We start from the raw sequence: 23,031 nt of genomic DNA, 5'->3' as shown, positions 1-23,031 counted from the left end.
CACAACAATCCTAACATCCTCTGACTCTATACTGAAATGTGATGTGAGGAATGGCCAGTTTCTGAAGTCTGGTCTGATCCAAAAGGCAATTCCTACATTTCCCTCTCAAAATTAGGGACTTCTTTCATGACAGCTAAACTTAATTCTTACATCTGCAATGTTTTTTAGAAGGGGAGTTAGCCTTCCCCTGGATTTATTTTCAGTTTCTTTTGCACTTCAGCATTCCTTATGGTTCACCACACCATGCCATTGGTTTCTAAGTCAGCTACTTAATGACGCTTAAGCTTTACTCTGACTTTCTACCATCAAAGCCCTTTGCCAAGGTCATGAATTTCTTTGATTTGTGCCAAGTTTCAGAGATGTAGTCTGGTTTTTCAGAAAGGCTTTTATATAAGAGAAAACAAAAATAAATAAGAATCTCCAACACCCAAATGCTTTCAGAACAGACCTAATTAACAATGGCCTGAACCATCCTACAAGCCTTCAGCGCTGACATTCAGCACCTTGCAGAACCAGGCCCCGACATGGAGATGGAAGACGACAGAGGATACTGAATAAAAACTTGAGTTTCAGCTTAAAATGTCCCCTTACAATGAACCAGACAAATGTCCCTAACAATGGATACCTGGCACCATTCTGAATGACACTAAGCTATGTAAGGAGAGAAATAAAAAAGGGGGTTGAAGGGAAGCTTCCCATGAGATTCAATGCATGATCTGGCTGTGTGCTCTTTTTTTGGCTTTGTTTTTGTTTTGACTCAAAAGGCTCTCAGAAACTTTGGCAATCACTATTTTACACTGTTTCCCCATCTTTTGTGAGATTGTCAAGATCTACGTGGCAGGAGGAGGATTTCCTTGCTCTTCCATGTTACAGCGTTTTTTGTTCTGTGTCTTTTGAAGGAAGGGTTTATTCAGAGTCATTAAAACAAAGTGAGAGTTACACAAGTCCATACTAGGATGGAATAGTCTCAATTTTCATTTTCTTTTTTAAATCTTTCTCCCTCCCATCCCCAGATTTTGGGGAACCCTGAGACTATGGCTGTGGTTAAAACAGAAAACCCTTTTTCAATGTGCTTGTGCAGGACAGACATGGTTTAGCTAGAACTGTATAGATTATAACCCTGGGGAAGGGGGCATTGGCTGGCCCTTCAAGTTGGACAGAATGGGACAATGCGAGCTCCTACTTGGTGCGAGCTCCTTTGCCATTTCCCTTACCTCCCCAAACAACTACCCATGGCTATGCCTCACCCAGCAATTCAGAAGCCTACTCACAATCTGCATAGGGAGAAAGAAAATATTACTCTTCTTCTGAATCATCAGATCCAACCTAAAGGCTGGACAACTGAAAAATTATCAAAGCCACCAAGTCAGCTGTTCACATTTTCTATTTTCTGAATGGAGCAGCTCTGTTTTAATCTTACATAGTTAGAGTAATAATACAGTAATATGAGTTATATGCAATAGCCTGCTTGCTTAGTAGTCGCATACCATACCATCCTATAGTTTTTCCTATGATAGTCTTCTATGTTTCTATTGAATTTGTTCTCTTCTGCTATTATATAAATAGGCCCCATGGCTGAGAAAGAAAATATTGTATACAAGGGTATAATCCTGTTTCTCTAAAGAACAATGTTAGAAATGCTCAACACTGTGAAGACAAACACTACTCAGTCATAATGCTCTGCAGTGTGGAGGGAAAACAAATATCCATGCAAACAGCCTCAGCGCTGTCCAGTTAGATGGACATTTTAAAACACATCCTATGCACCACACTCCATTCCACCAACTAGCTAGCCAGCCAAGGACTTTACAGTAATCACGCACCATTCCCTAGAATAGTCTTCTCCTTTCTGAAAGTTTACTGTCAGTATGAGGAATTTGGACTCTTTCCTCAGAAACAGCAGCTGAAAAAGCAGACTGCTTTTTAGAGATTGTTCTAATATTTAAAAAAAAAAAAAACCCTCAAAATTTGCCAGTAGCAGTATTTGCTGTGAGAATGGAAAGGCTAGTTTAAACACGACAGTTTCCCTTACCCCTCCAGTAAAACACATGGCAATGATTTCTCCTCATCTATCCACTTACAGACTTGTACAGAAAGGACATTACTGTTCAAACAGAAATTTGGGGTTCTGTTTTTATGGCGAGGGTTGGAAAGCCACACATGGGAGTGTCTTGGTGTTGAGAATTACCACCACCATGAATTACATAACTGGATCAAACAGAGGTTGTTAATGCAACATTTTCTACCCATCTCTAAAAATAAAATGGGTCCAAGGAAAGAAAGCCAACTTTTCAGCATATGTGAGGGAGTTAATATTTTCAAATTAGTCATTTCTGATCCAGCAATTACAACGGGAAATAGTAACAGTGAAAACTAAGCACAGACTAAAGAAAATTCTGTGTTGCCAGCTTGACAAATCTCAAGAAAACCATGAAATATGTTTCCACACAGGAACTGAATACAACTCAAAGCTGCATTCTCAAACACCTGCAGCACCAATTAAGAGTCCACTGTGTTCATCCAGGAGCCTCTTTTTGGAATGCAGAAAGAACATAAATCTCCCAATATATGTTCTTTTGAAATGCCTCTCATAGAGAAATACTAGCTGTTGAGATTAGATTCCCCGCGTGTTTGCTACCACATAGCCTCTATCCTCCTCTCTAGCCCTCCAAAAAAGCCAAAACACAACAGGCACCAGAGACATTTCCAAATGTCAGTTCAAAATCTTGAAGATGAACAAGGCCAAAACGGTTCTTTTTCAGAAAAGTTTATCGCTTGCAAGGGAAGCGGAAAAGAAAATGTCCCCTCATATACTCATACTGAAAAATCAAAACACCTGTGTGTCCTTGGTGGAAGAACTCAGCAGTTCCTTGTCTAGCAATTCATTGCTGGGGCAATCTTCTCCTTTAGCTAATGCTTTTACAGTGCAGTACTACCAGGTGATGAGTTAGGTTAATGAAGACTTAACAAGTCCTATCAATTATTTCTGAAGGGAAAACGGGAGCTTACATGACAGCGTACAAGATAAAAATAAGGACGTATATGTTAGGGATAGGGGGAGAAAGGTTTGTTTAAATTCTTTCTGATATACCAGAAATCAGATTTATTTGAGGTATTTGGATGGAGAGAGCAAGACATACATTGTAACTGATTTTTGTAAAAAAGGGAGGGAGTAGTGGGGAAATAAACGGATGAGGTGATTTGCAATTGGATACAAAGCCTTTCACCTTCAGATTGCCTGTTCTAATCCAAACCGAGATGAGCAGTGGCTGAGGTAGCTCTTGGATGACCTACTGTATGTGAAATTAGTTGACACTCTCAGTTCAGCAGTTAATAGATAGGTGCCCACGTTGCAAAAACACAAAACAAATGGAGTCCATGGCTGAGACTGCCAACAGGAGGAGGCTAAGGATTAAATAGACTATGGTCACTGCACTGCACTGCACTCTCACCCCTACACATGGTCTCTCCAGTTCCGAGAAGCGGAAGTGATGGTGAAGTTTGTACTGTCCTATGCCCATGCTGTACCTGTTCTGTGGATAGAAAATTCAAGTTTCCTGGGCTGTCAGGCCAGCAGTTTTCAACAACATTAAATTCACACACACAAATCTTCATGTGTAAACAAACAGGATATAGAAAAACCTGATGAACAGTCCAAAAATATATTCTGGAAAAAGGAGAAAAGGACCAAGTGGCAATTTAAGAGGAAGAGAAAAACAAAGGGGTTAGAGAAAGGGAAGGTTTTGGTTTATTACCTGAATATCCTCCTGAGGATTTGATATACATCTGCCCATACTGTTCTTCTACCATGGTATCATAAGCCTCATCATCTTCCTCATCCTCCTCATTGTGGTAGGACGTGGGACTATCAGTAGTTGGAATGCTGCTGGCTCCTGGGCTCGTCCGCTCCCCTTGGGAGTACTGCACTTGCTGTATGTTTGGGATGAGAGTAGCTAAACTGGGCATTCCATAGTATGAAACACGAGACAACTTTAGCGGAGCAGCATTAGAAACGCTCCCTCCGGTACTATCCCGAGTGCTGGCTTCCAAGGGTCGCTTGGCAGGAAGGCCTGACACAGTTGTGGGTTGCAGCTCAAGATTTTCGTGTTTCACCCGGGTCAGGAGCGGGATGGGCATGGAAGGGGACATGACGTAGGGCAAAGAAGCAGACTGCAATTGGTTACAAGGGCTCTGAGGTTCCGAACTAGGATCTTCTATCATGGTGGTTTGAGAGTCACAGTGGGGAGAACTCACTTTGAACATCAAGTCTGTCCCTTTTTCTACGATATGTTGGATCTGTAGGAAACCTGCAGTGTACATCACTACCAGCTGTTCACTCGCGGCCATTGTGAGTTTCCCAGTGTAACAAAATGAAAGGATTTGCTGGAAGCATGCTGGTGGCACGGTACCTGGGAGTTCAAATGCACTTTTGCTGTTCCCGCTAAACAAGTCTCTGAAGTACAGACTGCTGGCTGCTAACACCGCACGATGTGCCTTGAAGGCTTGGCCCTTGACAACTATGGACACATCACAGTAAAGCCCCAGCAGCCTCTGCTCATTCAGACAGCCCAAGACTGTGTTCCCAAAGTTGGGAATTTCTATGTGCAACATCTGTGACATGGCTCAGGATTAGTTGGAGCTCCTTAGACATGCAATGCAGAAATATCCAAAGTAGGGCACATCTGAAAAACGAAGAAGGCAGGGAGAAAGAAACAGCATTTTTAGAGTTCTCTGCAACAAACAAAAACAAAAACAACCTAACACAACTGAAGACTCAAAACTAAACCCTAAGGGCTGATGTATAACACCAAGTGTTTATAAAATTATTTATTGCATTTTTAAAAAAAACTTTAAAAAATGTATTCAAATATTCTCAAAGATTTTTTTTTTAAATTATCATTGGTTCTTTCCTCTGGAGTTTAAAGTAAACAGGATAATATGGATGGTAACAGAGTAGGAATGAATAGTAAGGTAGCCCTATTAATATTCAACAGACCTTTGGAAACGGATAAAAAATACCTGCTGAAACTCGAGATGAAATAGTTGCAAAACGATGTGCCATTTTGTCTGAAATAAATATAGCATTCTATCAAAGTAGTTACTGTAATAAAAACCTATTTTAACGATCCTAGACGATGCCCCTACACTTGTTTTAAAAAAGAAACTATTCAGAGTTAAACTACTTCTAAGTGGAATTATAAGAGCCATTTCATTTAAAGGAATCAAAATTAAGACAGGTAATTGAGCCCAAACAAACAAAACCAAGGTACTGCAGTAAACTTAACATCAAGTCACTTGTTTTCAATTTTAAATACAGACTAGGGCAAGAGAGTGTCCACATATGTCCCCCTGTGGCAAGTGCCCTATGTTCTGTTCCTGGTCATATTAAAAAGGGATTCTGTAGATGACATAGTGCAAGCCTAATCCAAGGCAAGACACGTACCCCGTAATAGGAACAACCCCATCTTCTGAAATCAGGAACAGTACTATCAAGAATGCCTCTGAACAATCTCAAGTCAAAAAAAATATATCTTCAGCCTATATGGCTTTCGACTTTGCATCAAATAACAGCACAGAGTGTACTGTTTTAGGATATCGGCACCTTTTGGGGATGAGAATAATTTCTCCGTTTCTGTGTAGAAAGAGGCAAGCTCTGAAACAAGCCCACAGGAGCAGTAAGATTAAATTAGGTAATTTTAGTTCATAAAACTCCAGAAAAGCCAGTCAGTGCTTATTAGCCCAAATAAAGACTACACCCCAAGAATCTCCTGCCCACCATCACCCAACCCCCCCCTTAAGAAAACAGAAGATTTCAAATTATGTTTGCACTTGATGGTACTGAGTAAACTGTGTTTAACTAGTACCAAATCCTCATGACAATGGCATAAAAAGAAATTTACCTGATAATTTTTTTTTAAATCTCCTCTGAAAAGAAAAATAACCTACAAAGAACTTCTCTGTTCACACTGCTGGAAAAAAGTCCTATCTGCAAAGCCACTGAGGAACAGGAAGAAAAGAGAACATGCACAAAGCCAATTTAATTGTATCTGCATGGTTTAAGAGAGAATTCTTCAAAGCAAGGAACTTCTATGCCCCTGCATCTGACACCATGCAAACATACCTTAAACAACGAATGATCCAAGGTACTGCTGCTCAATGAAGGATCTCTTAAGTCCCTTTTTATCGCCTCCGTCTGCTACACTAACTGCAGCAACCAAGATCGTTCAGGGTGTGGGGGGGAGAAATAGTATCAAAACCTCCGTTTGTATCTGCTGTAGCTCAAGCTTTTACCAAGTCAAATCTCGACGGCAGTGCATAGCATCTAAATGAATAGGCCGGATGCAGATTAACATTCAGGCTGCTCTCTGCAATGAATAGAGCCCTTTGATTAGGGACCTGAAGTAAATGCCAGTTTCAAACCGAAGCTTTAAAAACAGAGAAATATCAGTGCCAGAGGAATGCTCTCAGTGTTGGTACAAGACAGACTTTTGATGAGTCACTGCAATGCAAACAAAGATGGCAGAAATACTGTACTGTATGCTGATGAAATGCTTAGTGGTGCCACAGCAACTGAGACAGGTTTTAAATTTATAGAGCAGTTTTGCATATGAATTACGCTGTAAACTGCCTCCTCTGCCATCTAGTACATCCAGAGTGTCAAAGCATTTAAACTATTCCAAACAGTCTGCAGAGCTGGCACTGCTGCTGTTTAACTCCTCCAGCGTGAGGAAGAAATTAGTCCAAGGAAGCACATCTGCTCCAGAAAAAACTACCCATCCCACCAAGGCGGCTCCTCATTCCTTCCTGCTGGCTCAAATCTCTCTGCCCCACAACAACAGATGAAAGGTTTAAAACCTATACAATAATCACCCTACAACAAGCATCTAAACATGTATATTTGCGGGTGCCCAAATCAGTACTAAATAAAGATGCTCCAGAGTCCTAAGTGCATATGGAGCAACATTCATGGCCCCCCTCCCCCTTCCTTAACACACAAGAAAGCTTTTCAAACACAGGAAAACATTTACCCCTTGGGAAAGCTTCTCAGTCTGTGGCTGCATCCACTAAAAGCAAATCCATTTGCTTAAGTAATGAAATCCTAGTCACATTGTCTCCCAGATTCAGATTTTAAATTACCTTAACATTTATTGAGCATGCTGGTGCTTTTTCTGGGAAAGGGGGTGGGGTCTGGCTTTTCTTACTTGTTCCCTGCACAGACCATTTTTTATTTCAATTAATGCTCTATGGCTGGTTCCAATTCCTCTGCTCGTATGGTGTCATAGATAAAATTCAAAACTTAAAAAAAAATAAAGATTAAATCAGGCACCTTTAGTCAAAAGTAGCTATATATAATGCAAATATGTGGGGCTCTCCGCAGTCACTTCTTATTTAGTGTGTGCATGCCTGGTTTTTACTGTTCATATGTATATTTGGTGCATGAAATTCAACTGTGCAGAATCAAAGCAAAACACTGCCACTTTTGAGATTACAGGGGTTGGAAGCAAGCCTGGCTTTTCTTTTCCTTCCAGCAAAAGACACTAACACATTTACAGGACTAGCGACCTCATAACAATACTTGGCAGTCCTCTAGTCTAAACCTTCCAACCAAGGATCTCAGAGCGCATTGAGAAGACATTAACCATTTAATCCGAACATCTCATGAGGCAAGTTTCCCCTATTTTGAAGATGAGGAACTAAGGCACAAAGTGGTGCCCAAAGTCACACAACAATTCTGTGCATAGCTGGGAGCAGATACCACACCTCCTGGCTCCTAGTCCAATGAGCTAACCACATTGTCCCCGTCTTGCCTTCCAAGAACTGTCCATCGCTTTAAAAGTAAAACAATCGTACCTAAAAAAACGGAGATTTTTCCCATACCAGTTATTTACTCTCTAAATTACTGATTGTATTTCAGGTTCTCTTTTATCATCACCTCTACTGGGACTAAAGGAGAAGAGGAAACGTTTGGGATCATGGTCTCACAAGAGATTTCATTACTATACAGCAACTTTAATCCAGGGAAGCAAAACAGCTGCTCTTGATGTTGTTGCCCACTTGCTCGAAGAAACCTCAGCAGAACTACATCTCAGTGGATGGTGTCAAACCCAGGGTCCTCAGGCAATGGAAAACGAAAAGCAAAAAAGTTTACCACTCAACCTTCTAGGAAGGAAGCCACTGTTATATGGAAAGCCAATCCTGGGTCAAGAATGATCTCTCTTTTCTTATAGTAAGAGCTCTCTTAGAGATATATGAGAGATTAGGGAAGTACCAGATGGTACTTTTATTTATTTGGGGGGGGGGTACTCAATCACAATCCCCCTGCTTCTGAAAATTAGACAATGTAACATGAATAGAAAGAGCTAAAGACTGCTGATGTTCAGAAACAGAAGTAGCCAAGAAAAGGTACTGTCGAGTAGATAAGCACTGTTTTCCTTTAACGCTACTATTAGGTTAATCAATTAATGGAGTCAATGGGGATATCAGACAAAGATTATTTTGCATGGAAAATGGAACACACAAAAACATCTTATGGGGAAACTTGCAGCAGAGTTTCCTTTAAAAAAAAAAAAAACTCAACGGAGCACAAGTCAGATTTGGAGTACAGCACTGAAAGCTTCACATTTACATGCAACTTTCCTCATCTGCCACCTCACCCAGTTGCCTACTCACCTTTTGTATCTACCATAACATCAGTTGGAAGTAACTTCTTTTAGTGGTGCAAAATAAAAAGTTAAAATCAGCACTCTTCCAATGAAATTCTAGAATATCATCTTCTATGTCAAGCCTGTTAAAGATATCAACCTACTGTCTGCTCCTCATTTTAATTCAAAATATATTTGTTACCTCTTAGAAATGCTGGGTGGGTTTAGATATGATGGAATAGGATTTCATTTGTATTTTCCCTTAAAATAAAGAAGTCGTGCCAAGAAGATACCACCACATTGTTATCCCCAGGAATTAGAGTCACAATAGTCCAGGCTACACTCCTTAATGAGTACCAAAAGGTCACAACTAGACAAAAGGAGTACTATCAGACTTTACCTTAAACCTCCATGAACCGCCAGAGCTTGAAACAGTTTTTAAGGCATGTCTACACGGCCTAGCAGTTCAGACTATGGGGTTGTGCTGTGCTGTGATTTTCTCGGGCGCATGCTTTTCTCAGTTTCGTTTGCACCGCAGCGTCCACGAGAGGGAATTGCAGCGTAGCACTTTGATGAGCACGGATATTCACACCTCCATTGTCCAAACTGTGGGGCAATACAGACAAGCCCTTAGAAAGCAACTGAGAACCTGGACTTCCAGTGGCATTCTATATACAGTATTCATTTGTTGCTATGTTTCATGAAGGATCCAAATTTAAAAATCACACCATTCCAATTACTATCTTGCCTTTTCTCCACTTCTACCTATTGTAGCAGCTACAACTCTCACAAACCACTAGAGTTAGGACTCAGTCTTTCAGATATGCATCCGATGAAGTGAGCTGTAGCTCACGAAAGCTTATGCTCTAATAAATTTGTTAGTCTCTAAGGTGCCACGGGTACTCCTTTTCTTTTTATAAAATAATAGTTTCTACTTCTAGATTTTCAGGAGATAAAAGCTTCTGAAATCAAATTCAAACTGAAGTGGAAAAAAGGCAAGACAGTAATCAAAATGACAATTTTAATTTCTGATATCTCACGGCCTGCCAGGTCTAGAAACACTATGAGAAAACCAAAGCAAACGCTGTCAGGACCAGCAAGCTTTTCAAAGCACTAGTCCTGGCCCAGTGTTCAGAAAATGTTTTTCTGGTTCTTGGCTATCTTTCTTCCACCCCTTTTATGGCCCATGTTCTACCATGGTGAATCCAACTGGTGGACAGAGCGCGAACATAAAGTAATCTTGGAAGACTGAATAAAAACCACAAACACTATTTGACACTGTACACGCCTGAAGAAATTGTTGAGAGTTTCTGATAACTGTAACATGGTCTTACACCCGACAGGTCTTAGACTAGCATTACTTTGGAAACATTAGGTTTTCTCCAAACTCTTTGTTCTGAAAAAGAGGACAAATAAGCACTTTGAATTGTTTAAAATTTGGTTTATACTATATTAACCTTGGTTTCAGAGTAGCAGCCATGTTAGTCTGTATTCGCAAGAAGAAAAGGAGTATTTGTGGCATCTTAGAGACTAACAAATTTATTTGAGCATAAGCTTTCTTGAGCTACAGCTCACTTCTGAGTTCCCTGTGCTGAAATAGAAGGAAAATGCCCTTAGAAGTTAAATGTGTAAATTACTGGTTCACAATACTGCAACAAATGAAGCTACTTCTGTGTAATCAAGTCCTAGTCACTGTATATAGGGCAATACAGTTTCTTCTTCATGCAGTCAGAGTTTTCTCTCTTTTAGATTAAACTTTTTTTAAATAAAAGACAATCAGACCAAGAAAGTCTCCCCACCTCCTATGCACACTTTTTAGCTCAAATGGGAAAAAAAATTAATTAAATTTGATTTTTTTAAAAAAATGAATTAAGATGCATTGAAAGTGAACTGAAAAAAAATTTTCTTTTCTTGCTGAAAACCCCTTGTTGGGAACTTTTAGGCATCTATCAAAACAAGTTTACATTAAATTATGTTTTTAGGAAAGCCATAACCCTAGTCTTAGCACATTCCTAAAAAGGTTAGGCATTATTTGACATAAGGCATGTTACAGTTTTGTGAGTATCCCAATACTGCTCTGTTGAAGCTACACATGCACTTTGGATGCTGGAGGCTTGCTTCTTCTAAATGACTTGTTTGTTTAAATGCCCAAGTGGTCTGGACCACACTAACTTTTTCTGAGGGGAAAAAGTTATCTATCTAGAACAAGGTGCTCCATCACAGCTCCTTTAAGAAGCATAAGTAATTAAAAAATGTATTTAATTGTCTTTTCCTTAGACAACATATAAAGCTCAGAGACAACCAAAACCAAACTTATTTATTGTAAAAGAAAGGTCCTTATCATAATTGCTTTCTTAAAGGTAAGGAGTACTGAAAAGCAGCTGGACTTCAGAAAAATAAAAGATTCAGTGACCCTCAGAGGGCTGTAAACAAAACTCTACAGAAAAGCTTTCACAGCTATTCCCAGCCAAAACTCTCATCAAAAGAAAATAGCTGAAAAGTCCTGCCCTTGAAGGCCCCAATGGGTCAAAAGAAACTTCCCTTTCTTCTGTAAATGAGGAGAGAGAAAGAAAATCACACCCTTCGATTTAAGGCTGCTAAGGGATTTCTAACATGGAAGAGGCACATTTGAAAGAAACAATAGAACTAGCTTCAGAAGGAAAAAATGAATAGAATTTTCTCTGCCGAAAACATAATGGTACAGGAGCAAGATGCCTAATTCCCTTTTAAAACTTGGTCACCAAAATACACGGTTCTCCTTTGACTCATCCTCAACCAATTAACTGTGTAAGATTCCCTTACTCTTAAATTCCTCACGAAAGCCACAAGGGAATTGGAGGGGTACTTATGGTTAACAGAAGGATGGACCCTTCTCCCCAATCTTTCTGAGGAAATACACCTTTCATACAGGAAAAATATGCAACAGTTCACTACAACACTTGGTGGTTGAATTACAGTCTCTAAGTGCCCAATCATCGTAACTCCACCAAAAAGGAAATAGCAATATCAAAAGTATCGTGTAGGCGGGGGCAATAGGGATACAAAAGAGGGTCAGAGATACCACTCTCCACAATAAGGAAATAAAACAGCATTGCATATTTTTGTTTTTCTCCCCCAAAGAACATGAATTACAAGTTACTGTCTTTTCAGCAAAGACGGTGCTAGGAACTCAATCACAAACATGAAATTGTGCAAATGCCAGTCCCTGTCAGGAGAAGGAAAACAAGGTTATCTTCAGTAATCAACTGACAGTCATACTGAGAATCTTTTTTTTTTTTGCTGCATTTGTTTCTATAGCTTCAAAGCATTAAAAAGGAGTAATGATTTATTTTGAAATGCTGAGTTGGAAGCAGTAACTAATGCTAATCCACCCTATTTTTAGTGTAGCAGCAAGTGACAATTGGTGAATAGGATTAATTCTGGTTTACTAAGATAGTGGAAACTAATTTTGCAAACATTAATAAGTAGCATACAAACAGCGCATGCAGTACAGATATACTTGGTTTATGATTTTAAAAAATGAATACAGAAAGGAATGCATTAGATGTTCACATACCTCAGGGGAAGAGGGGAAAAGATGAACTTAATTAAATTAATGCTGGTAATCTAGCCTAACAAAGTGGGCACAAATCCTTTATTAAAGAAACCCAAGATAACAGTTACTTGGAGCTTTCCTCCTGAAATTACAAAGCACCTCAGCAGCAGCCTCTGAAACCCATGCATTAGATTTACGAAGAGATCTGTCATACTGCAAGGTGAGTCACTTACATAGCCTCAATGAAACACTAGCGCTCGAGGTCATACACTCACATTGGAGTCCGTCTCAAAAAGTACAGTAATTTCATGAAGGCAAAGCATGCTATTTTCATTATTTTGTAATTATTTTTCTTCTTATTCACCGCAGATTTTAAGAGCTTATCAAATCAAGGACAAGCAAATCTGGAGAACAAAACATTTAATTTTTGCAGGTTGCTACAAAGGAGAGGGTGAGGCATAGATATAAAAATAAATACAATTATTTTGCAAAATTTAATTTTAACAATCTAATAAAAGCTTCTGAAGTCTCAGGCTAACTTACAACTATAAGTATCTCCAGAGAGAACACGGTCTACTATTATCATGCTTTCTGCAAAAGTGTGCCTTTCCTGCATTCCATTACAAACATTAATTCATATCCATAATACATCAAAGACAAGTGTCATGCTGAATTTTATTACCCTCACACCTTCTACACAACAGCATTTGCTAGCAGTATATATTCTGCATGACTCAGTTCTACCATCATGGCAATACGGAACAAAAAACCTTAAAATAAGTACGTCTTAAAAGGTCAATTAAGAGATCTTACAAAACATCAGACGCTGCTTCTTGCTTGAGCTCATTACCTAGTATGGTGGAGCTGCCTGTGTGTTTTTTTTTCTTGTGCAAGTTAGTCTGTGAGTCAGCATTCACACACATGAGAACATCAGGAATACTGCCTAGTTCTGATGCAATGGAGGTTGTATAAAAAAAAAGTGCACTCCGTTTGGACAGGAGCCTGTAATTCAATTGCCTTTACTTTTCAATTACTGCATAGTCTACTGTTACCAAACTGCATAAAAGAAGGGAACTTTGCTTACATATGTGTCTGAATTAATCACTTCTTACTTCTGGCTACAGTTTATTTTCTGTGCTAAAAAAAAGCAACTAGGCATAATATAATTAACCCTTCAAGGGCAGAAATCTCTTTGAAGCTATTAAGACAGTCTCTTTTTGTACCATTTCCAGTGTAAGCAGACAACACTGCCAAAAAGTTTTGGCCAATGAAGGCATTTATACATTAAACTTTTAATATGTTCTATAAAGTGAAGCTACAACTGCATATGAGCTTGAGCATTAATGGAAATATAAGCTTGCCTTTAAAGGTTCACATAAGGGAAGTTAAATTCTACAGGAATTTAAATGCATATCCAGCATCCATGGTCATATGAGAGCTATTTCAAAGACTGTTCTTGCATCTGGTTGTTTATCAAAGGCTTTTAAGTTGATAGCAAACATGGTGAAACCTGTGCCAAATTTTAGGTGAGGTACTAAGCACCTGATGAACATACAGTGCTTTCCACCCACGTTATGAAAGCTTTTTTATGACACACCTTGTACAAAATTATAGCAAGTTGGCAAACCACCACATGAAAAGCTTATTAGAACAGTGTTAATTACAACACCTTTTTTATACACATCCAAATGTTTGCCTCCAAGAATGGTATTTTTAACTGAATGTGGGATGAAATATTGGTGTTACAGTACAGGAGTTCAGCTCTCTTGGATCCCCCTCTGTACTGATTTTTGGGAGTGGAGATCCAACCAAAAACCTCACGCATCATGTACTGCATTTAGTCAGATGATCTCAAAGAGTTTTTATAAGTGTTTGTACATTATTGCGCCAGTCACATGATCTACATCCTCTATATGGCAAAACAGGTGACAAGAAGTTAGGTCATTTGCCAGTTACATGAGTAACAGAACCCAGGGCCCCTGATACTCTGGTAACAGACAAACATTGCCTCTGTTGAAGACGGGTAGAGAGGTACAGATGTATATATGCCACACACAAAAGGTAGGAGAAGATAGATTAATATTCCCATTTACTGTGTCAAGTTAAGTAAGGATCACCACAGTGTGGTTTTGAATCACGTGAGCTGCAAGATCAAGGTAAAAGTAGCAAGCACTAGGGGTGGGAGAGTCCCCTTTAACTTTCAATTTCCGACTTTTCTGTTCATGTTACAAACCTCTGTGTTTTGAGTATACAGCACTTACATGTTTTGTATATGCATTGGCCTTTGTTATCTACATTCTACTGACCCAACAGAACATAATGGCTCCTTCAGAATTTCAGTGAACTAATTTTCAAGACATATACCTGCAATGCACCCCATAGGCAGCCTTGAAACAACAATAATTACAGTTCACAGGGAAATTACAGGATTTTGGAGGTAATCCTAGAGTCTGAGAACTTTTTGTGGTGTGCCACAGATGCCAAGACCACAAGCCCTGTCACTGTGAAAAGTGTTAGTGAATATTATAAAGGGGGAAGGAGAAAACCTGCACAGACAATGACAGCAAGCCCTACAACCGCCCAGATTTACTTAAAGCACAAGATACATTTTCCTAATATTTTTGAAATCAGATTTGTACACTTTTTACTTTTTATCCCTGAGTAGCAGAGAAAAACCTGGAGATTGGAGGGAGAATGGTAAGGAAATCTCCGGGTTTTCAATTTCACATTGTAAATAGATTACCTGCATACACTAATTTGACCTCCTATTTAAAAAAAATCATGTTTGGTTTATAGATGATTGAACATGGATTAATAATCCAATGGATCATAATAATGTTCTAAATAAGGTTTTTATTGTTTTAAGAGCAGGTGAAAGTTAAAGCACTATACGTTCCTCTTACACTTTCGTAGGAAAAGCTAAGTAGCTATTAACTGAATGTCAACAACCAAAAAAACAAACAAACAAACAAACAAACAAACAAACCACCATTATGGATCAATCTTACCTAAACATAAAAGTATCTTAAAACAGTATAATCCTAATGGTTTTTTTTTTTTTCAAAAGATGTGCGATTATTCCAATTCAGATTAATTGATTTTTTTTAAATGTAAATTGCCTCTGGGCCAAATCCTTGTGTGCCAAACTTCTTAACTAATTACAGTACTGCTCGACAATATTTCAAAAAAATTTAAGTGCTGTTTTGAATACTGCTGACAATCTTTCTCACCCAAATTTGTAATTTAAATACCTTAAATTTGAAAAACACTCTCCCTATGGCATACTTAACTCACCCCTCCCATTCCTGATGAAAAATGAAGCTTTTCTGAGTATCTCAGTATTTTCCTAGCCCCCCCTTCCTTATTAAGGACTCAATGCTGCAAACTGCTGTGTGTGGCTGGACCCTTGTGCCCAAATGACTCAGTGATACACAACTTCACATAGGAGACTGTCCAAGCAAAAGAGCTTGTAGAATCAGGGCCAACATTTTTACACTTTAAATGTTCCTAAATTTGTTCTCCAAAGGGCACTTCCTGTGTTTGGAGTTAATAATTTTCATCTATATAACACAATACATCTGAGGATCTCAAAGCCATTAGATATTAATGAAGCCTCACAGAACTCCTTTGGTGTAACTATGAAACCAATTTTCAAGACAAAAAGATGTTAACTGAGTTGTCAAAGGCCATTTAGCAAGTAAGTGGTTAAACCAAGGAGTTAAGCCCCCTGAGTCCTAGCGCCCAGTCCCACACTAACCACTAGACAAGACTTTCTCTCAAACGACTATGGTGCGTGTACAAGACTATAAGAATTTTATGTAGATGAGTCTGACTGGTGAAAAAGAGCTAATTTTTTTTTTCTGGTAAGTGTGATTTTTGTATGAAGCAGTTCCATTTTTGCTGAAACATGTTTAAGATTCCCTTCCAGTACTGCAAAGCACCTTGAAAGGTCAGCAAGCACTTTTATATTCTCAGAGATCCATCTACAACACTGCAGTAGATGAAACGGATTGACCTATACAAGAACTGAAAAAGCCCCTATGAAATAATCCATCTAAACTCTTTTGTAGCTGCAGCAGTGTGTGTCACAGGCACATTTGAAAATAGTACCTACCTACTGCAGCTGATACAGGGCTTGATATGTTTTAAATAATGGTCATGGTCTCTTGGGATGTAACCAAACGTGGAATGAATAGCTGCAGAGCAGAGAATACAGTACAAAGATAAAATACGTACATATTAAAATGTGTGCAGAGCCCTGTGCCCATTACTGAACTCATTAAAGACAGCAATACTTTGTAACATACTCTAATCTTTAATATTCATAGCTTAGTTAATTTGCATATCATGCCATAAATAGTTGAAGCAGAGGTAAAACACAAAGCGCTCTACTTGCATTTCTAATTATGCCTAAAATCAAATGTAAATCATAACACATCCAAGATACTGAAAATATTAAATTTGCTGTCTTGCAGTTAAAGTCTTTTTTTTTACAAAACCAATTATCTGTAAAAGGAAGAATCAAAGAGGGTTCTAAGTACGTGTACTAGAGATTGTATTGGCTTACGTTGCTAGTTACCAAGAGGAAAAAGATGTCCAAACTACATAGTTGGACTCAATTACCTAGTAGTTACTGTCAATTCTTCAGGCTGAAGGTTTCCAAGGTGCCAAACCTTCCATTGTCAAGCAACCTTTGCTATTGCCATTTACAATGCTTGCTGCTAACCGGCTGTTTGTTTTCAAGAGGAGAATAAAGGAAGTTATGTTCATATTTAAGGTACTACTGCAGAACTCTTTTCTGTAAACAATATTGCTGCGTCCTTGCCAAATTTCATCAGTATACTTGGAAAAACAAAAGATGTTTCCCCTTTTCTGTTTTTTAGATATTTTCTCTGGTTATCCCATAATGTTCCACATCAGTAGTCACCAAAGCAGGAGAAAGACCCAATGACTTGTACCTTCTGCCAAAAACAGGAGACTTGGAATGTGGTGACGGTTGGTGCCCTTTGTTAGCCACATGCATCTTCTCCCATCACCCAATGTGGCCGTATCTGTTTACTGCAGTGGTTTTCAAACTTTTTTTCTGGTGACCCAGTTGAAAAAAATTGTTGATGCCCACAACCCAGCAGAGCTCGGGATGAGGGGCTCAGGACTGGGGCAGAGGGCTGGGATGCGGGCTGGGAATGAGGGGTACACGATGTGAGAGGGGGCTCTGGGCTGGGGCCAGGGATGAGGGGTTTGGGGTGCAGGAGGGGGGTCCGAGTCAGGGGGGACTCTGGGAGGGCAGGGGGTGGGGGTCAGGGTTCTGGGTGCAGGCTCTGGCATGGGGCTGGGCATGAGGGGTTTGGGGTGCAGGAAGGAGCTCCGGGTTTGGGGGGAGCTCAGGGCTGCGGATTGGGGTGCGGGCTTACCTTGGGCAGCTCCTGGTCAGCAGCGCAGCGGGGGTTCTAAGGCAGGCTTCCTGCCTGTCCTGGCATCGCAGACCGCACCCCGGAAGTGGCCAGCAGCAAGTCCGGCTCCTAGGTGGAGGCGCACAAGCAGCTCCCGCCTGCAGGCACCGCCCCTCCAGCTCCCATTGGCCAGGAATTGGCCAATGGAAGTGCAGAGCCAGTGCTTCGGAGTGGGGGAGGGGCAGCGTGGTGTCAGAACAGGTAGGAACTAGCCTGCCTTAGCCAGGCAGCACCGCCGACGGGACTTTTAACAGCTTGGTCAGCAGTACTGACCGGAGCTGCTGTGACCAGTGCCTTACGTTCCACGACCCAGTACAGGTTGTGACCCGCAGTTTGAAAACCACTGGTTTACTGCACTGACACTGCTAGCTGGAAAGTAAAACTGAGTACATTTAATTATAGAAGAACCATATCTCTCTCTTCTCAGTTCCAAAAGCTATCTGTGCCCCCTCTTCCTCATCTCCAGTACAGACAGATTGCTAATTCACGTGCTCGCCTGCTGACAACTCAGGTGAGAAGATGATAACTAAGATGTAGCTTGCTGAGGAGAGCAAATTTAGGGAAGCACAGTAAATTGACAGTAGCAACTCATGCATCTACCCAGCTTCCAGACTGGCATCCAACAGAGCCAGGCCCAAAGGACAGGAAACATACAGCCAAGAACCAGCTACGACACTGAAATTTCAACCCAGGATTTTCTGTGATTTTGCCGAAATGGTTCATGTCCACACTGAGCTCTGGGGATTGGGGAGGAGGAGAACACTGGCATCTGTGCATTCCACAACACTGGAGCCTGGGTTTCGCTTCAAACTGGAACCTCTGTGGCATCCTCTTCCAAGACAGACCACAACCAGCGCAGAGTAGCCCCAGATGCACCTATGATGGTCCTTCACGGCTGTAACAGTTCATACTCACTGGTGTTAAAACAGTTAAGGATTTCCTTCATCTACCAGCAGCCAACACCATGGCAAGCAGATCATCATGCTAACTATTTAAAAAAAAAAAATCGAGCGGATTATCACTACTATCGTGAGCTGCAGTTGCTAATTTAACCTTGGGCTAGGAGCCTTTTTCTTCAGGGCAGCTGGGAACTATATCTAAGGTGAGGGAGGTAAATTTGAAAAACAGCTAGAATTTGGTATTCAGCTAAAGCTTTAGAGCTTTGAAGGTTGCCAGTCTGGCATTACAGGACTGTGTGAAAAGAAATCACCTGACTGAAAAGTCTGTCCCAGAAATGGAAAAATTTTCTACCTCCAAGATCTCTGAAGCTGCTAAGCCAAGTTCACTGAAACCAAAAGAGACAAGAGATTCAGGGGAAAACAGTATCCTGGATTGCTAGATTCTATGGTTCTCAGCTCTGCGAGAGCGAGAGGAAAAACACTGCTTCCACTAAGTTACTGACACTCTGCAGATGCAACATGTTCCATTTTTCCTCTCTATTTTGTCCTGCATTTTACACAAAACATTTAATTTCAAATTTTTCCTCTTCTCATTGAGCAGGAGGAATGTGCTCCTGTGATTCAATCCATAGCCAGGAAGAGAGACTGGGAATTCCAGATAGAGATGATGGGATCTGGATATAACTAGAGCTCTAGCCTCTCACTCATGTGGGATCAGTTCAATCCAGTGCTCCTGCATGGAGTTCTGGAGCTGCAGAGCTCAGTTAACACAAATGGATGTTGCAGGTACCCACCAATGGTAAAAGATATGGCAAAGTCTTTCAAAACAAGTTAAATATGAGTATCTAACTGGGTAAGTATCCTGTTTAATGGAAAGGGTCGGCCCTCACAGCTCCCATTGGTTGTGGTTTATGCCAATGGGAGCTGCAGAGCCGGCAATGGGGAGGGGGCAAAGCGCAGAGCCTCCCTGGCTGCCCACATGCCTAGGGGCCACAAGGACCTGGCAGCCACTTCTAGGAGCTGTGTGGAGCTAGGGCAGGCCTGCCTTAGCCCTGGGCCCCTGCTGTGTCACCGAGCAGACTTTTAACGGCCCGGTCAGCAATGTCAACCGGAGTCGCCAGGGCGTTCCGGTTGAAAACCAGACGCCTGATAATCCTAACTCCAACCCATGGGTAATTAAACACGACAGCCGCACATACACTAACAATGCTCTCTCACAGCTGGGTGTATGCGCTTGTGAATTCCCTGTTCCATCCCCTTTAAAGATACTTTCCCCTGTGTGTTTGAAGTTTACCTCAGCATGACATAGGTATGTTTGCATGGATGTGCAATAAAAATCTACTTATGGAAACTGAATTTATCTTTATTATTCTCCATCACATGGTGGCTGCTGCTAACATTCAAGACAATAGTAATAGGTGCTTGCGCATTGTTATAATTGTTATAGTTGGACACACATAGCAATCATTACAAAGTTCAGAGCACGGTACAAACAAACAATGCCAGGCTCAGCACACTACAGCAACACACATTATTGTGGCTCAGTGTTAAAATGTTCCTTCAAGGTCCCCGTCAGCCATATAGCCCCCCCCACTGAGCTCCTCTTATAGCCTTGTGTTCATAACACACAGCACAATACTGAAGAGCATTGCAGGATCCATGCTTTCTGACAGAGATGGCTGGCTCACAAGTTACCAGGACAGTTGAAAAGTGGCTAAAACCCTTCCCAAAACACCCCGCAGCCAGTTGCATAGGGGGTGTACTGCTCTCTGTGTCAATTCAAGAGCTGCGACAAGGAGCATAGTGTGGACATGCAACAGCAGTTTAATTACAGCGGTGGCTGTACATCAACATAACTTAAGTTGACTTAACTTTGTAGCGTAGATGTAGCCTAAGGAAGAGAGGTGAAGTGATTTGCCTGTTTGTAAAAGAGAATTAACAATACTTTCCTATCTCAGAGGCATGCTGTGAAGGTTAATATCCATAAAGCAGTTCAAGATCCTTGGATAGAAAGTATTATTACTACATTACTGTCGATGGCATAAATAATTTCTCTTTAAAAGCTTACTCCTTTATCAGGCACAAGTTTTTATGGAATGCCAAAACCATCACTGACAAAAGCATAGATTTTAGCACAACAGTGACCTCAGGGACCCAGATATCTATGCTTTTTACCCATACTCTTCTCCATGTAAAGCACCAGAAGCAGAGTTCCTTGGCAACTGTGACCCATAAAACAAAGACATAATCCTATCTCCACAGACCTGACCCCAAAGTGACATTTTTAATCTTTGCTACTACGTAGGGGCTCATAATGCTCCTCTGATTGAGGCACTCTAATAGCACATTTCTGCTCTGAAGAAGCTCAAAACCTTCCTCCTCACTGTCCACAAAGGTAAGTAGCAATAGGAGAGGAAAGCATCCAGGACGCGCAAAGTAAAATATGTTTTTACAGAGCTATGTTCAAAGCTCCAGTTAAAAATCAAATCAACCAAATCTCAGTAACTAGGACAAAAATAACTTCCCGCAAGACAAATTTTAGGAAACAACAGAACGCATGAGCAACATGACAGATCAAGGTGAAGGAAAATGGTTTACTGTTATCTACATTCTTTGTAACTTTTTCACATTTCTTTATTTTACCACTGGGACTCCACTTGCTGGTGCAGCATGCCATTATTTTAGGCTTTTTGGGTGGCTGTCCTCAAGAAAGAAAGCATTTTGCCATCATCTGAACTCAACTAACTAACTGATTCTAAGCAAAGAGCAAGCTAAATATCACCAAAGGGAGAAAGGTAATCAGATTTTCAAGTCATACTACTATTGAATCTATGCAATATAATCACCATCACTATGTTTCCCTGTCTTAGGGCTTGTCTACACGAACATTTAGTTCTCAGCAAGCTGCAGTGTAAAACTACTCTGCATTAGCCTACCAAATGCTATCTATCCTTGTGGACCCTGCCGACGCACAACACTAGTTTGTCAATGTGCTACCCTGCTTGGAACCAGGAGTAGATAAAAGCGCACCACAGTGCACGTGACCAAGCTTCACACTGACAATTAATGCACGGCAGACTAGATTCATACCATCCCAGCTTGTCATGAACTAAATGCTCGTGTAGACAAACCCTTAGAAAAAAAATATAGAAGACACTGCTGAGAATGAACAGATGAAAAAAACTCATTACATTTTTCTTCTATTTTCTCAATGTTATGTTATTTCCAGGGCAAAGAAACCTCATCGACTGTGGGGGGCGTTAGACGTTGATCCCAGTGAGTCCCGCAAAGTTCTTGTGTTATGATTATTACTAGTAACCTCCTTCTGCCTCCTTTTGGAACTTCTGTTTCCATTTCAACTGAAGTATAGTCAAAAATGGTACAGAACATATGTCAGTCAGAACATCTTTTTCATAGTTTCTACCTTAAAGGAGTTGCAGAAGAGAAATCACAAGTCACTCCAAAAGGTGACCATTTATCCCTTTTTTCACAGTTAATACAATCTGCATGTAGAGAGAAGTGAAAGCAAGCTGCTCAAAGTGTACAAAGCTTTTTTGCTGTTCAAATGTACCCTGGCATTTTGCCCAGACCTATTTTTAAGCCCATTTACTAGAAATCCCACAAATTAAAGGAAATACGGATAATGTTGTAAGAATCCTTTGGGCCAAATAAAAGCTACACATAATTTTCCTTGTGCATCAGAGTAAGATCCTTAACCACAAAAACCAGATTTCCCCAAAGCTCTTTTGCAACAGTAAGAGAATCTTGTTTTGTAAAAAGTTGCTTTGATTCGCTACAGGATTACAAGGAATGATGGCAGACACCACCGCTTAGTTCAATATGCCTTTAAGCTAAAACCGTAAAAGGTAATTACTATTATGAAACGGAAAGGTGTTAAGAGAACACAAATAAGCTAAATATCTATAGCTCATGAATGGTTATTGTTAATGACAGTGAGACATGCAGACTGGGCTCATACAGAGAAGCTTTAAAATAGTTATTGCAGTATTTTTCTCCCCACAGGAGACTGCCATGTATTTTTATTTTCTAGTTTCTTTCAAAATGTAAGTTAAAATTGTTCATAAAAGCCCAAAAAGTACTAGTTAAAGTCTGCAATGGCGCAACAACATTTTATACCTGCTTCCCTCATACTGCTCAGCACAGTCCGGTCCCGCATTCCTTGGTATTCCAGTGCTGAGAAAAGGAACAAATTGTACCAAATATTCTTCTGTTTTGACTTTCTACCCACATGGCAAATAACGAGACCACTAAATTCATTTCACTTGTACATAAAAACAGGATTTTAAGTCAGGCACCTCTCTGATGGAACCTCTCGCATCAACCAGTTCATTAAGTGAATACTGTGTTGTATCAATGATCTCTTTTGTTTCTTCCCTGTAGCCACACCATACTACCTGCCACCTCCTTACTGGGGCTAAGTCATAGTGTTGGGGCTTGGTTCACTGCCACTACTTGCCTTGCAGTCAGCTGCAGATATTAATCCA

At 40.4% G+C, this 23,031-nt stretch overlaps 1 protein-coding gene across 6 annotated transcripts in view; it reads right to left on the bottom strand.

The window, feature by feature from the left end:
* Window positions 1–23,031, bottom strand: part of NACC2 (NACC family member 2) — an 82,658-nt gene that overhangs the window by 23,384 nt on the left and 36,243 nt on the right. For 2 of the 6 annotated variants that reach the window (XM_038374892.2, XM_043498550.1), the window contains exon 2: window positions 3,756–4,682. In XM_038374892.2, the coding sequence (XP_038230820.1) occupies window positions 3,756–4,620 (865 nt within the window). In that variant the 5' untranslated portion in view covers window positions 4,621–4,682. Of the gene's footprint in view, window positions 1–3,755; window positions 4,683–6,121; window positions 6,559–12,720; window positions 12,872–12,990; window positions 13,148–23,031 lie in introns of those variants that run through there. The other 4 variants (XM_038374893.2, XM_043498549.1, XM_043498548.1 and 1 more) reach the window with 4 other exon arrangements.

The sequence above is a fragment of the Dermochelys coriacea genome, chromosome 16 (assembly GCF_009764565.3).
Source record: "Dermochelys coriacea isolate rDerCor1 chromosome 16, rDerCor1.pri.v4, whole genome shotgun sequence".
In the NCBI taxonomy this organism is placed as follows: Eukaryota; Metazoa; Chordata; order Testudines; family Dermochelyidae; genus Dermochelys; species Dermochelys coriacea.
Note: the sequence above shows the minus strand (reverse complement) of the source record. Positions and strands in the feature narration are given on the sequence as shown.